General features: G+C 39.4%; 2 protein-coding genes across 2 annotated transcripts in view; one reads left to right on the forward strand and one right to left on the reverse strand.

Moving 5' to 3' along the window:
- Window positions 1-159: 159 nt before the first annotated feature.
- Window positions 160-3,472, forward strand: LOC103460181 (alpha-(1,3)-fucosyltransferase 7). The gene is made up of 2 exons (XM_008402248.2): window positions 160-1,462; window positions 2,016-3,472. The coding sequence occupies exon 2, from the start codon at window positions 2,055-2,057 to the stop codon at window positions 3,099-3,101; it is 1,047 nt and encodes a 348-aa protein (XP_008400470.1). The 5' UTR covers window positions 160-1,462; window positions 2,016-2,054; the 3' UTR covers window positions 3,102-3,472.
- A 3,660-nt stretch (window positions 3,473-7,132) lies between these two features.
- LOC103460182 (neural proliferation differentiation and control protein 1) overlaps window positions 7,133-15,752 on the reverse strand; it is a 45,745-nt gene continuing 37,125 nt past the window's right edge. Inside the window, 9 exon segments of the mRNA XM_017303182.1 lie at window positions 7,133-7,846; window positions 7,848-7,931; window positions 10,429-10,496; window positions 12,345-12,441; window positions 12,561-12,640; window positions 13,236-13,311; window positions 13,416-13,623; window positions 13,972-14,169; window positions 14,257-14,346. Coding sequence (XP_017158671.1) covers window positions 7,801-7,846; window positions 7,848-7,931; window positions 10,429-10,496; window positions 12,345-12,441; window positions 12,561-12,640; window positions 13,236-13,311; window positions 13,416-13,623; window positions 13,972-14,169; window positions 14,257-14,346 — 947 coding nt within the window. The 3' untranslated portion in view covers window positions 7,133-7,800.

Genomic DNA, 15,752 nt, shown 5'->3' on the forward strand with positions numbered 1-15,752 from the left:
TATAATAAAATATCTTACATATTCATAGTTGTATGCTCTGTATAGAGATTTCCCTTAGCTTTGATTGTATATCTCACAATTTCGTAATTCATCATTGTTTATTAAACTGTGAAAGCTGAGAGGCTTTGTTCATATTCTGTCCTAGAATGAGGTTAGATGGGCACTTTTTTTGAGCACCTGCCCCTTTAGTGATCTCTGCACGACCCTGCTAATTCACATAATGTCATTTTGTTTTATTTGCACGGTGAGGATTCAAATACAGAGAGAAGGCAGGCAGGGTTAGGGTAATGTTGACATAGCGAGGAAAATAAATTGCACAAATACCACAGAAACAAATACAAAGCAGAGAAGCAATGGACAAAAACAGAAAACTTGGGAAGACAACCAGAGACCAGTAATCAGATAACCCAAGAATTCATCAATAAATTAAAGTTTAAGTATATTTTTGGGGTTGTCTGTAATGTGCCTCTGTGGGATGCATAAGTGAAGACTCTGTAAGACAGACTTAAATAAGTAAGTACAGTTATTAACCAATGCATATGCAGGTTAAGCAAGCCCAAAATGCATAGATTAATGTTAAACATGAGAGAGTTAATGAGAATTTAGAGACCGGTCAGAGCAACAAGGCCAATAAAGACCCACCCGCTCTCTGGACAGCGTCCATCTTTATATAGAGCATATTATAACAATCACATATTCCACATTGACATCTTGTTTGGATCCTGTGCCACATTGTCCCCTTGTGCATCTGGAATCTTCCCCGTGCCTTCAGGAAAACTGAATCCATAGGTAAATGTGTTTTTCAAACTCAATGTTTTTTGTGCTGTGATTCGTTCCAGGTCATTCCAAAAAGTCCATTTGTGTGTCCAGACTCCAGACTCCACTTCACTCATAGCAAAAGCCTCAGCTTTTGTGTGATACTGAGATATAAAGATATAACCTGTTTTCAAACACTACAAAGTCGATGGTTAAACTGCAGAAAAGAGGTAATCAGAAGAACTGATCTGTTGCAGCTGAGAGCCAAGCAGTCCCATGGAGTGAATGAGAATGTGAAACAAACAGACTAACTTAAACTAATTACAGAGGAAAACAGGAATCTGGTAAACAGAGGACATACTAACATGGACGAGGAAGTCAGTAGTTGGAAAACTAATATTAAAGTTATGAACCTGACAAACCAAAAATAAAAGATGACTAGAAAAAAGAACTAAGAATTCACAGTATACAAAATAATACAAAAATAGGAAATGTAATAAAAAAAACCTAAAGAAAGTGACATTCAGTGTTGTTGACCAGATACAGAGGATGTAAAAAGACGGGTACACCACTGAGAGCAAACAGTACAGAAACTGAGAGGGTGAAGCAAAAGATGAGTCAAAAAGTCTCTGTAGGCAGGATTTCCTCTACCAGAGGAGGACAACGCTCCAGCAAGGCGCCTGCTGCCCAGTGCCATCTCTGGAAGGTAAGACATATTGTTTCCACAAAACTCTTGATTTTATTTACCAACAAGAATTAGCTTAGCTATAGATTTAGTTCTGGAACCTGTTACTCTGTGTGTCTGTTTTAAATTAAGGGTTTTTATGAAAAAGAGCTGTGAGCAAGTATCACATATGTAACCTGTCAGTTTCATTTTACAATTGGTCTTGTTGGTGTTACACATAATAAGGAAAATTAAGAAATGTGCTCTTAGATCAAAATAACCAAGATACGTTATGTTTCCACTGTTCAATCTATTCAGCTCTTTTTAGTGTCTAATTAGCAGCACCAATAATGAAAACATGTAAGGAACAGACAGCAGGGGTGACACTGGATCCAGCACAAACTGATAACCAGAATCATTTGTTGTCTGAAACAAGTCTTTAAAACATAACAGATAAGTTCTGTCAGCTACAGAACCAATCTGGAAGTTTCTGTTGTTGATATACTGTAGGTTACTGTGCTGTTTAAGCATCAATGAACGTGTGAATATAATCTCTCTGATTCACTCTTCCTTCCATTCAACTGTTCCATTTCAGTAAATTGTGACCTTTCGACGTGGATCACACCCAGCAGCCATGGTGGCATGTGGGCTCAGACCATTGTTCCTCCTCGCTGTCATCCTCCTCCTCAGCTCCCTCCCACTGCTGGTTTATCACAGCTTGGTCATCCAGATGCTTCACGTGCAGCAGTACCCTGCGCCTGCTTCTCAGAGGAATCTCAGCATCTTGCTGTGGCACTGGCCATTCGGACGGTCCTACAGTCTCAGTGGGAACAAATGTCTGGAGATGTATGGTATTGGCCACTGTTTCCTCACTGATGACAGATCCGCCTACCCAACTGCAGATGTGGTTGTATTCCACCACCAGGAGTTGAGCAACGCTGCATCGATTCTGCCAATGCACTTGCCTCGGTCAACGGCCCAGGGCTGGATGTGGCTATCCATGGAGCCTCCAGTCAACAATGCAAATGTCAAGCAGCTTAACGGTGTCTTTAATTGGACGATGAGCTACAGACGGGACGCGGATGTTACCATTCCTTATGGAGAGACCCTTCCAGGAGCTGGAATGCAAGGTTTTCAAAGTGCTTTAAAGCGTTCCTGCTTTGCAAGCTGGGTGGTTAGCAAATCCAAGCCCAACCAGACCCGTGTTAATGTTTACCAAAGTCTGCAGAAATACATCCCCATCCAGGTGTATGGAAAGTGGAAGAAGAAGCCTCTCCCAGACGATAGGTTGCTGCCCACCATCTCAAAATGTCTGTTCTACTTGTCTTTTGAAAACTCAGAGACAAAAGACTATATCAGTGAGAAGCTGTGGAGGAATGCATTCCAAGCAAGGACCATTCCAGTAGTTCTTGGCCCTAGCAGGCCCACCTATGAGGAAGTGGCTCCGCCTCATTCCTTCATCCATGTAGCTGATTTTAAGAGTGTAGTAGAGCTGGCTGTTTACCTGAATCATGTGGCTGCAGACAAGCAAGCCTATGAGGAGTACTTCAAGTGGCACAAGACGCACAGGATTAAAACCTACACTGACTGGAGAGAAAGACTCTGTCAGATCTGCCTTAAGTACCCCAGTTTACCAACCAGCAAGGTTTACCAGGACCTGGATGGCTGGGTTAACAGATGATACTTCTAACACTGCTGGCTGACTGCAGGAAGATGCATATGGAGTGAAAATAGTCTCAAAATATCTGTGCGTGTGTAAAAATATCTGTGCGTGTGTAATACTGGATTTGTAAACCTTAAAAATAAAATAAATCTTCTCCTACGTCTATAAATGTTGTAAAAGTACACACAAATCACCTGGTACACACACAAAACTGCATTTACACACAGATCCGGTTACGAGAGCACAAGTATTTTTGAGACTCCCGCTTTGGGGAAGCTCCCATATTTGTGTGTAGATGGTGCGTTTACATGCTAGTAAAAGCTGGGACATCTGAGTTTAGTGTTTTTATCCTCTAATGTTTCTCACTGTGCTTGTGCTGAAGTGGCAAATACGTTAGTTTGGTGGAAAATGGAATATCATTATAAGGAAGTGATGAGATATTCATCACTTCAGGGTGATGAATATCTTTATAAGGAAGTGATGAATTATAATTCATCACTTCCTTATAATATAGCGATGAATTATAATTCATCACTATATTATAAGGAAGTGATGAATATCTCATCACTTCCTTATAATATACTAAAATTATTTATAGACATATTGTGCATTTTTGAGCGGTACAGGAGACTAAGTGGCCTGAAAAACGACCACTGGGTGGCGGAAATGGTTCGCTGGCTGGAAAAATAGCCAAGTAAACCCAGAAGCAAGACGGAGCGTCTCGGTGGTCTGGGGGGTGGGACCGCCCCCGTTGAGAAACGCTGCACTATGCACAACTTCTGAGTGTTCCCAAGAGCGGCATTGTTTATTATTTAATCAGAAAATAAATCTGATTAATTGGTAATCAGACTTATTATTGTTTGGAACTACTTCCAGAATTTAGGATGCTGAAGTGACTAAGCTTTCATCAATGCAGACAGAACATCTGCATAGTATAGCATGAGATTAAAGAACATTATTATTATTATTTCTACATTATTCCAGTACTAGCAATTGCCTAAATTATTCGATAGTGGCAAAATCTGTATGAATGTTGTCTTTAAGTTGTGATGCTCATGTGCCACAATTTTTGAAAATGTTCAACAGACCCAGAGGCAACCTGGCACAGCTGTGTCAAATTAGGCTACAACATCCCTGTCACTATATATTTACTGATATAAATATATCAGTATATTGTTGCTTCTCAGAGTCCATCCATCCATCCATCCATCCATCCATCCATCCATCCATCCATCCATCCATCCATCCATCCATCCATCCATCCATCCATCCATCCATCCATCCATCCATCCATCCATCCATTTTCTTGCACCCTTGCCCCTCAGTGGGGTCAGGAGAGTTGCTGCTGCCTCTCCAGCTAACGTTTCGGGCGAGAGGCGGAGTCACCCTGGACAGGTCACCAGTCTGTTGCAGGGCAACACAGAGACACACAGGACAAASAACCAYRCACACWCACACCTAGGGGCAATTTAGACAGACCAATTAACCTGACAGTCATGTTTTTGGACTGTGGGAGGAAACTGGAGTACCTGGAGAAAACCCACCATGCTTCTCAGAGTCTAAACGTTTGAAAAACTTGAATTCATATCAGCTTAGTATGAATCTAGTTTTACTGCAAATCACTAAAACAATCTACATTTTCTCAAACAGAAAAACTAAACAGTATAAAAATAAGGACAAATTTTTCCTCTTCACTGTCTGCAGTCCTTTACATTTTTATTGTAGATATGAACCATGAGAATACTACATGCATCATAAGCACCAACATAAAGGCCATCAGGACAGATGAGGATACAGGGTCACTCTATTGAGAGTAAAACTCCAACGCAGGAAGATTTTTTTCATTTTCCAAACAGCAATGCTTGCTTGTTAGACAAGGGACAAACGCTTGTCCCTTCCAGGGCCTGACCTTAACACAGGAGGTGATAAAAGGCCCTGGCGGTGACAGACTTCTCCAAACTGAGTAACCCACATAAAGGCCAGAGGAACAGTGACAGCCTCCCAATGACCCCTGGATGAGCTGACCAAGTCTTGTCCCAAGCTGAACCGCCCATCCAGCATACTTTGACAGGAAGTAATTTTGGGAAAACTAAAAGGCACCACAGGAAAAAATTAATTTATAAACACACAGAGCCTTTCGGCAATAAATATTATTCTTGATCCATTACAACCATATTATCAATGTCTTATATTTGTTTTTGTTTTGTTTTTGTGGTGATATGCTGGACTAATGCAAATCATACTAAGAATAATCCATGGTTTTCCTTTTTTTTCTTCTTGTGGTTGGTTCCATATGCATTTGGATTTATTTCTCTCAGATCATTGTTAGTTCTTTCCCCTTGTTTTGTCATTTCTTTGTCTAATTCACCTTCCCATAGTCTACCTGTTTGCTCTCCTAGTCTCCTGATTAACGCATCTGCATTCAATGTCATTCTATTCAGTATCAGAGTATAAAGTCACCAGTTTTCATTGTTCATTACTAGTTCATCCGCCCGTTCTGCTCTAAGTTGCTTGATACTGTTTCTGATTTACTTTTAGATTTAATTGGTTTCATTATTGTCAGTTTACATTTTTTAACTCTTGGGCTTTGGGATTGGTTTTTATAAATGTATTTTTGTATTGTTGAATTTTTGTTGTTGTTGCTCTACTTCTGCACCCCTATGCCTGCTTTTGGGTCCTTCAGAACCATCATCACAAAATCTTTTAATGCCATGATAAAACAGCGTGCTTTGCTGCAGTCACAATATTACTTCGTAGCTGTAATTGGTGGCTAGGGTTAGAGTTAGCATCAGCTTATGCATCGTTCAAGGTAGAGCAATAAAACAAAACGTGGTTCAAGAGTCAGATTAAAACAGCAATGCAGCTATTTTCCCCTTTCGACAGTATGACACAGAATCCTCCTCATAGCTCATGAAGGATGCATAAAGCAGGCAGAGTTCAGCTCCCTGACTGCCATCTGATCTGTCTTGTCAGATAATCAGGCCTCCAAGCTCTGCCTGCTAACCACAGATTTCCTTCAGTTACTGTGAAGCTGTTGAACAACCTCCCACCTTCTGAGCTTTCAGCTCAGCTTAGTTGTTCACAAAAAGTCAACTGTTTTTCTGCTCCTCCAGGTCCCACGATAACAGCTGCATATGCATCAGGCCCTGTGTTATGATAGTGCCCGTTTGGTACTTCACATAATGATCATAACACTTTGAGAATCTGTGTGGTACATTAGATTTACCATGGCATACGCAGTCAGTTTCTAGGTTTTATGTAAACTTATGGGATTTGTCAGCTGTCATTAGTCTGTTCCAAGTTATTCCCCTGAAAAATTAACCAATTATATTTTTGACTCATCAAAAATATTCCACATATTCCACTTTTAAATCTGCTTGTTGCAGTACCTCAGCTAAACAGAATCCAACCTTTGTTCACATATTTACTTAAGGTTTCTCTAAAAATATTTGCTTTTTAAAAAGCTCATTAGTTTATTTTTTTACTTGAGGAACTTTACCTTATGATAAGAGTATAATAAACTATACCATCAGCCATTCCTATGAAATGTTGCAGTAAGCAGCTGCAACATTTCATAGGAAATGAAAAAAGTCAAAACAAATGAAGACCAGCCCAAACTGTACTACATATGATTGTCTTTTTTCATTTGTTGATATATTTCATAACTTTAACAGTTTTGTGTGATTTGTCAGCATGTTTTTAAGGTGGTTCGGGATACTTTGAAGTGAGGTTCTGTGGTACCATCAGTAGTAATTCCCTCTCCTAGCAGATGTGTCCTAAAGCTGTTTGCTTGTTGGAAATGAATAAAAATTCTTAAAAGTGATTTTAACTGACAGACTTTGTGAAACTGCAGACAATGCATCTGCTAACACAGTTATATGAATAATTATGGCATTTCCACCATTATTACATATTCTTATACACTTCTGTAAATATTTCCCTTCTGTTCACCATATGCTGCTTTCTGGCCACTGTCCGCAATAAGAAACACAAACTTCCACACATTTCCATGTAGGGCCAGCAAAATCCCATCCTACAAGAATACACAATATTTGTTGATATTTTTAATGTGTGTTGTACAACAGAATACAATATTAACAGCCCCCAAATTCCCTCATAATTTATTTTCTTGGTTTCTTCTTGAACTCACTGAGTGGTGGGATCAGACTACACTGCTAACCCAGATCATCTCAGCTGGATGTGAGTCTTCATGGATTAAAACACACATCCAGCCTGTGTATGAAGGGTGTGTGTGTTTTACTTTTCTCTTTACACATGAGTAAACAGTTTCCTAGACACAGTTCAAATGGAGATTCATATCTGTTTCTTACAAAAAAATGAAAGGACAAAAGTAGTTTCCACTTAAGACCTTATAAATACTTAATTATTTTATTACAGCTTTGATATATGTACATGCAAACTAAACATATGGAGAACAAATCAAGAGGCCAAAGACAGTTTGTATTGTTCTAAGGCTCCTTTACAGAATTGTTAATCCGGAGGAGAACAACCTAAAGAGAAATCAGCAGGGATTTGTGTTTAGCTTTCAGCAGAGGGGGGGAAAGACCATAAAAATAAATAAAAATGCAACATGACAATTTGATCTTTGCTTTGCATACCCCATGAACTGTCCGTTTTGCTCCACAGGTTCTGTCAATATGGATAAACCACATGTCTGCTGGACGGGTTTGTGTATTTGACGAGCTCCTTCACATCTTCACCGATGACGAGACAGAGCCAAGGCTTCATCTCCAGATTCCTGTGTCTCTGGTGCCCATCCTGACTGAGCTCTGTTCCGGAGCAGATGATAAAAAGCAGGCAGGAACCTCCAGACTCAGACATGTGAGCCTGTGGAGCAGAGGAGCTCGTCTTTAGCAAAGGAAAGGCAGAGAGCATTGATCTGAGGTTGGGGGTAACAGTCCTCATAGCAGCTTTACAAAACACAGTTAGTTCTATTCAAACACATCACTGAAACAAGACAGCTATATTAAATATATCTAAATGTCTGAGCACTAGAAGTGTTTATTCATTCAGTCGTCAGATTGCTGAGTCCACAAAGCAACAGTCATAAAAAAATCCCAACGTGTTTTAGTGTCAGTTCAGTTTGGTCACGCTTTGATTGTTCGTTGTATTGAGGTCATCAACCAAACAGCTCTCTGTAGATCTAGAGGGAACCTGGACGCTCTCTGGTTTTCTGTGAAAACAGAGAAAATCTAAACAACTGCAAAAAAAGAATGTTTGATTTTCAACTTCATGTTAGGTTTCAACTTTGTAAATGTACAGCATTTGTATCAGCTGTGTTTTTTCTAAAGTGCTTTATAAATAAAGTTGGTTTGGTTTGTTCCTCCTGCAGCCGTGATGAACATGTTTCTGGGGTCAATAATACTTTAATCCGAGTAGCTTAAACTCATCTTTTAAAATTAACATCTATATTTAGTGGCAGTAAGAATAGTCACACTTTAAAAAGCTTTTCTCAGTGAGGACTCAGCAGGATGAAGACATTTGTGTTTTTACTAGAGATGCACCGCAACATCAGCCTGAGAGACATGACTGTTAGCAGCTAGCCAGGCTAACTGCTCCAACTATTCACTGTTCGAAGATAATAAAGACAGTCAGACATTAAATCTCTTTTTACAGAAACTTCTCCTTCACACTTATAGCCTGATGCAGCCTCTGCTCTGGACTGCAGGTACGGTGGGCCAAAAGGGCCAGAATTCAGTGACCAAAAAGGTTCTTAAATAATAGTTAATATATGTGACCATTTAAATAAAACAGGTTTTCACACATAAAAAACATCTAACATTTTAATAATTTAATAAAAAAAAATTATAAAATAACAATTAGAATTTCAATTATTTTTATGGTAAAAGTAAAATGAATAATTTTTGAGTTTCTAAGTGCATATAGCACACCATGTATTTATGTATTTGTCATCCTGACCCATTAAAGTCAGTCAGTTGGTGATTGGTCAGAAGTTGAACAAATCAAAGAGCTGCAGTCGAAGTCATTTCATGACAGACTGGAACTGTACAGACAGCAAATCTGTAACAAGGGATGAAATTCAATGATCAAATGATTGAAAGTTTTTGTATTCAATAACTTAGAAATGCACTATATGCATTTTGATGCAGTCTAATTTAGTGTATGTAATTAGTTTCATTTTAACCATCACATATAATATTCATTTTAATTTATTGGTTTGATGGTGGAAGTTTTGTCCTCTATTGCCAGAAAGACTAAAGAACACACCTATTTAATGCAGTTTATATATACTTTTATAGTTTTTAAAGAAAAATCAGAGTTATTTAACAACAGGCCTGAGCTTTTATTTTAAAAAATGGTCCCAAAAATCTGATTGATGCATCTCTAGTTTTTGCTAAGGTTCACTTTGCAAAAACTAGAGCAGCATCACATGCCTCACCCCAAAAAAACGCCCCCATCTTGAAGTAAAAACTAGTAATATCCTGGATATGTGTTTGGACTCTGGCGGTTTGTACTCGAGTGGCCCGGCTCCTATCACTTGGTTAGTCTCTGAAAATAAAGAAAGCAGCAGCAGATTGAGGCAGTGACAGACCAAGCTGTCCTGTTCCATTAACTGCTATTTACACGTCACTAAACCATGAGGACAAGCCATGGWAGTCAATGACTTCTGTACAGGATGGATTCTCTAGTTCAGAGCTGAGATAGAGATGCTTTCAAATGACCTTGAAATCCTTTTCATACAGTGTATGTATAGGATAAACATTAGCAGCAAGTTTGAGGTACAAACTTGGAAAAAACTAGACATGCATATTGACTGGTTTGTTACATGGATGTGCTAGGCTGAGAACAGTGGCTACATAACATCCTGATACAGGTGATGATGCTGCATAGAGGCACACTCATTTAACATTAAAACCACTCCTTTTTAAAATCAAAGCAGTAAAACCACAAACTGTGGTTAAAACTCGGGGAAGAAAATAGCAATTACTGATGAATCAAAAACAACAGTAAGAGAAATCAACTCAGAGTAATACTGCCAGCTGGTGGCTTCAGCAGATTCCTGCACTGCACTCTGCTTCAGCTGATCAACACACAGTCAGTCCACATGTTTCCTTCCAGAGCCAACACAGACTCTCAGAACAGAGCAAGGCTGCAGACCACGAGACTCACAGTCAGTCGGCTGCAGTCATGAACCCAACATTTCACATGTTCCTCCTCCTCTTCTCCCTTTACAGGGAGACAATCTTGCTCTCCACATGAACTTGGCTGAGTGTAGCAGTGCATGTAGAGTGTGTGTGTGGATGTGAATTCAGGGATTAGTACACACAGATGATGCACTTCCAGTGTGACGGTCCGGATTTACTTGTGGAATCTGTGCAGGTAAAGGTTGGCGTCGTCAAACAGAGGATTCTTCACTTCCATCTCTCCTGTCTGAACAACAACACAATTTAATTAACAAGAGTCCATGCTTGCTATTTACTGCATGAATAAATATATTTTTCTTTGCTTTTTCAAAAATGCAGTTTTGTACTCAATTTATTCAGAGAGTAAAAGGTTTGCTCTGCATATTTAGTACCTGACCATGCATCAGTTGTAGCAATTAATGGCAGGAAAATATTTAATAGCAGCTATATCAACTGATTAAATAAATTCATCTATTACCAACAACTTCTCACTGTTTACTGTGAAAAATGTGCTTATTTGGTTCTGATAAATATTAACAGTTTGAGGCTTCAGGTTAATTTTAGCCTGAAGCCTCAGGCTAAAGTGAGATTCAGATTTCAGAATCTCACTTTCTGATAAATCAGAAGTTTACATACACCAAGATTATGCTTTTAGGCAATGTAGGAGATCCTAGAGGGTGATGTCAAGGGTGGATATATTGAAACAAACTACGTTCATAACAGTGGATGCATTTTAATGCAAAATTTCTGCTCCCTAGCGAGACATAATAGATAATTAATTTTTTTAAAAATCAGCCAACATTTCAAGAAAAAAATTGTGTATCCTCTTAAGTCTAGTTCAAAGTCTAGTAGAGTCCATGTTCATATGCTCAAACAATTATTAAAATTTCAAGGTTATTTAACACACGTAAATGCAAATCACATCCAATACGAAATACATTGTAAATGCTGTGTATAAGCCACACTTGTCTAGAAGTCACAGATGCCCAATTTGTAGCATGCTGGAGATAGGCACCATGTCCGCTTTATCCATCATCATTGGATAATGGTTGGATGAAATGCGTACCAGTAACATACACACATGCCTGGAACATGGCTGCTTAAAAACAAATACAGTAGCCCATCAAGAAAAAAATCATCTATCTTCATCTTCCTCCTACGCACAAAGACCACTAAAGTGTCTTCTTCATTGTGGGAGTTGAACAGTCTCACACAAACTTTCCCAGTCTCTCTTTTGTTGTCATTCTCAATGGATACACTTCCCTTAACCATAAAACAGTGGAAATTGAAATTCCGAAAATAAATTAGCTTAATGGAAACATGCCAACTTGTTTCCATTAAACAAGCGCTGAATAATTTGCAACTCCTCCTAAAGGTAAACACAAACTTGTTGTATCAAGTTTGTTGCAGCTTATTTTAAACTGACAGCAAGTTTCTTAAAGCTCAAGTTTTCTCAAGCTACAAACTGCAACCAGTGGATGTAACAGACTGACCTGTTAGTATTCAACAACAAAACGTTCTAGTTAAAAGAAAATGCCTACAAATGTTAAATAACTGGAGAATAAGCTACAATTTCTCAATCTACCAATAATTCTCTCAGATCTAAAAGAGGAGAAAGCCAACAAGAAATCTGCAACCACTTGTGCCCCAAACAAGTTGTCCTCCAAAAAAAAAAAATCTGCAACTTCAAATTAAATCCTTCTTGTTTTCCACCCAGTTAAAAAATGTAAATCGGCTTTCCGAGGCTTGTACAAAATCCCTAAAAAATAAGTGAGCAGTTGTATTTCACTGGAAGAGCGAGTGGTACATTCCAAGAGCGGCTTTGTGCGTTTCCTTCTTTGTGTTGGCAAACACAAAACTGCCACGAAAATGCTTTTGTTTTTCCTTTTTACATCACACGAGTTACATGATCAACAATCAAATGCTACCACTGAAGCAACCACAAAAAGATGGCAGAAGGTGGTAGGAGGATTTGTTTTAGTTTTTTTCAAACAATGTGCCGCTGGCTCCACCAGAGCTCATGCTGGTCACAACCATAGTTCATTTTCACCCATCAAAGTCCAGACATAGCAGGTTAAATAGTGTGTTTGCTCACTGGTGCCAGCCCAGGACACTCGTACACGGTGAAATCTCCATCATTCTCCTCATCTGTCGATGTTCCTGTGTCGGGTGGTCTGAGCTCATCCCTGTGTCTGCATAGGTCAAACACTCAGAGTCATTCAACATGTAACAAAGAAAACACAGACCTGACAGGGCCGAGTGGGCAGGGACAGGAACATGAAGAAACAACGAGGCCCAGCAGGTGACTTACTGCTGCAGGGAAAGCATCTGTTGCTTCTGGTGCTGGTAGTGGTACATCTGGGCACTGTGGGCCAGCTTCTGGTCCCCAGGCTAAAAGACAGCAGAAAGCCAGATCAACAAGCTGTCAAACCGCACAGATGACATTTACCATTTGCAGGAGCATGTGTCTTTACTGCACATGTTTAAGCTACACCGCTGGCTAAAGGGCGGTGGCCTTATAAATATTTGCTTTATGCCTTTAAGTAAGCAGTTGCTGGGACATTAAATCATGTAAGCAATGAAAATCATTCAGAGGTTTAGAAAGTTAGATTGGAGTTATCAGAGTAGTCCTGCGTGCAGATTAGTTCAGGAACAGATAAGCTTTCCATTAGCAGGAAGTAGCTGCTGAACCTACAGACATTACCAACCCACTCTAAGCTACTGTTGTACAATTCAATATGAACCAAAGATCAGAATGTAACTTTTGAAGTTTAAAGGGGTAAAAGGCCATAAGAAATAGAAAGAAATACATAATTATCTTGCTGTTGTCATGAGTGCCACTAAGATTTTTTAAAATAATTTGTACAAGCAAATTCACATAAAACATGAACATGAAAGACATGACATTCTAAGGTGCTGGAGCATAATTACATGTTTTGCTGTGGAACTTCAGTGTTTTTTATCCCCCTACCAAAGTCCTACTCACAAAGTTTACAAAATTTGGGGTTTCACATGCAGGATAGTCCAACTTCTGAGTTTCCAGATATGCTTCTCTCATCATTCTGAAAAAAGAAATCAAACAATGATGAACCACACTTGGAGCTGACATCCATCTTCTGACACATACAAAGATAGCTAAGAATACAATGAATTACAGAAGTCTTACCTGACACAGCAGATTCCAGATATGACAAAGACCAGCAAACACACTGCGATAATCACACTGGTCATAACTGAGAACACATAGCAACAGAAGATGAGAGGGAAGGAATGAGCTGCAGGTCTATGAATGTCAGAGGAAGACATGGTCTCTGGAAGCTGCAGCCTCCACACTGAAGACAGCAGTGTGGCAGAACCAATGGTCTGTAGTGGATCTGCTCAGTCACAAGATTCAAAGCAGGCAACACTCACAAAGAACATCTTTGATCTGAGACGCACAAGTTGAGCTTGTTGATGTTAAAATGTTTCTTTAAGTCAAGAAGATGGATGTTTATTGGAGATAGGATTAATCCTGCCTGCACTGAGAATTGATCATCAGAAGCATTCTGCCTCTGCTCCTCTGCATCCATCCTTCTGCTTGAATTCCAACAACCTGCTGAATCAGGAAGGTAATTCCCTAGCAAAGCTCCTAATGAGAATAAAAACTTCATCTCCCTAAGTGACGGTCATTCAGAGCTCTCCTCAGGGTCACAGTCAGTTCTTCATGGTTAACAGAGACTTACTGAGAAACACTTGGTCATTGTGGGGGTAGGCTTTGATCCGGGACTCGCCCAGCTGACCAGGGCTGCAGTTGGTAGTAGAAGGTGCACTTGTAGTGCTGAGTGTGACGCTGAGGCTGCTGGGCTGGTCTGTGGGAGATCCTCTGTGTCTGGAGATTGGCCTGATGAGCTGCTCTGCCTTCATGTCCTGGGAGGGTGGGGCTGAGACACATGGAGACGAGCTTGGACCAAACCTAGAAGCAACCATGTTGAGGTGCAGAACTGAAGCAGATGAAGACTTTCAGGTACCTGGTATCCTGGACTCGGTTCTCTGCTCACTGACGATGCCTGACAGGACATCAATCTCCTCATCCAGCTCAGGGTAAACCCTCACCTTACCTGCAGCAAAGCAAAGGTTAAAATCAGACCAAGAAATCAGTGACTGGAACTAGCCTATTTTATGTTTGATTGGCCAAATTGCTGATTGGCCACAAACTAAAAATCAGACCTATTTTCCAATCAGAGAACCCATTAACAAATCACACTGACAGCACTGTTTGGTCTGGAAGTTGTTACAACAGGAAGAACCTCCGAACCAAACATGCAGTTTATAGTTATAAACCACTATTGATGTGTGGTTTATAAATGAATTACTACTAAAGAGTCAAAGTTTAGCAGACAACAGGAAGTTGAATGGTGACCATCCATCCATCCATCCATCCATCCATCCATCCATCCATCCATCCATCCATCCATCCATCCATCCATCCATCCATCCATCCATCCATCCATCCATCCATCCATCCATCCATCCATCCATCCATCCATCCATCCATCCATCCATCCATCCATCCATCCATCCATCCATCCATCCATCCATCCATCCATCCATCCATCCATCCCACACACAGTGTGATGTCCCTGTCAAATTAAATTTAGGACTTATTAGGGCCTTTTGATTCTCCTAATAGTTTAAAAATAAGACAGAATGAATTGTTAAAGAGAACTTGGGTAAATGACTTGAATAAATTACTTAATATGTTACCTATTCAATTAAGTTGATAAAGCTTTATTTAACAAACTGCATTTAAGGGTTTACCAAACTTCAACACCGTTAAAGGTCACCATGCATTTGGTTGGCTGCAGGTATGTTTAGTCCACTATATAGTTTTCAATCAATCAATCAATCAATCAATCAATCAATCAATCAATCAATCAATCAATCAATCAATCAATCAAATTTTATTTGTATAGCACATTTCAGCAGCAAGGCATTTCAAAGTGCTTTACATAATTAAAATAAAAACAGGAATAAACAGTGAGAAAGAGAAAAAGATTTTGAAAAAGATTAAAACAAATAAAAACAAAAAAGATAAAAACATTAAAACCTGAGTTTTAGTTAAAACACCATCTAACAAGGGTACTCACACCTTAAAACCTTCATTAAAACGTAAACAGTGAGAATAAATAAATAAAAAGTAAAGATAAAAACATTAAAAACATGGAAGACATCAAAACCCACACTCTAACCCTAATTTAGCCATAAGCAACTCTAAACAGGTGGGTTTTAAGTTGATTTTTAAAGGCACTCAGTGTTTCAGCTGTTTTACAGTTTTCTGGAAGTTTGTTCCAAATCTGTGGTGCATAGAAACTGAATGCTGCTTCTCCTCGTCTGGTTCTGGTTCTGGGGATGCAGAGCAGAACCAGAACCAGATCTTTAATGTATTGTGGTGCTAAACCGTTCAGTGATTTATAAACTAACATCAGTATTTTAAAGTCTATTCTCTGAGCTACAGGGAGCCAGT

The sequence above is a fragment of the Poecilia reticulata genome, unplaced genomic scaffold (assembly GCF_000633615.1).
Source record: "Poecilia reticulata strain Guanapo unplaced genomic scaffold, Guppy_female_1.0+MT scaffold_196, whole genome shotgun sequence".
In the NCBI taxonomy this organism is placed as follows: domain Eukaryota; kingdom Metazoa; phylum Chordata; class Actinopteri; order Cyprinodontiformes; family Poeciliidae; genus Poecilia; species Poecilia reticulata.

Bases quoted from the DNA above. Each gene is read 5' to 3' on its own strand.
- LOC103460181 (XM_008402248.2), top strand. From the start codon at position 2,055: ATGGTGGCATGTGGGCTCAGACCATTGTTCCTCCTCGCTGTCATCCTC.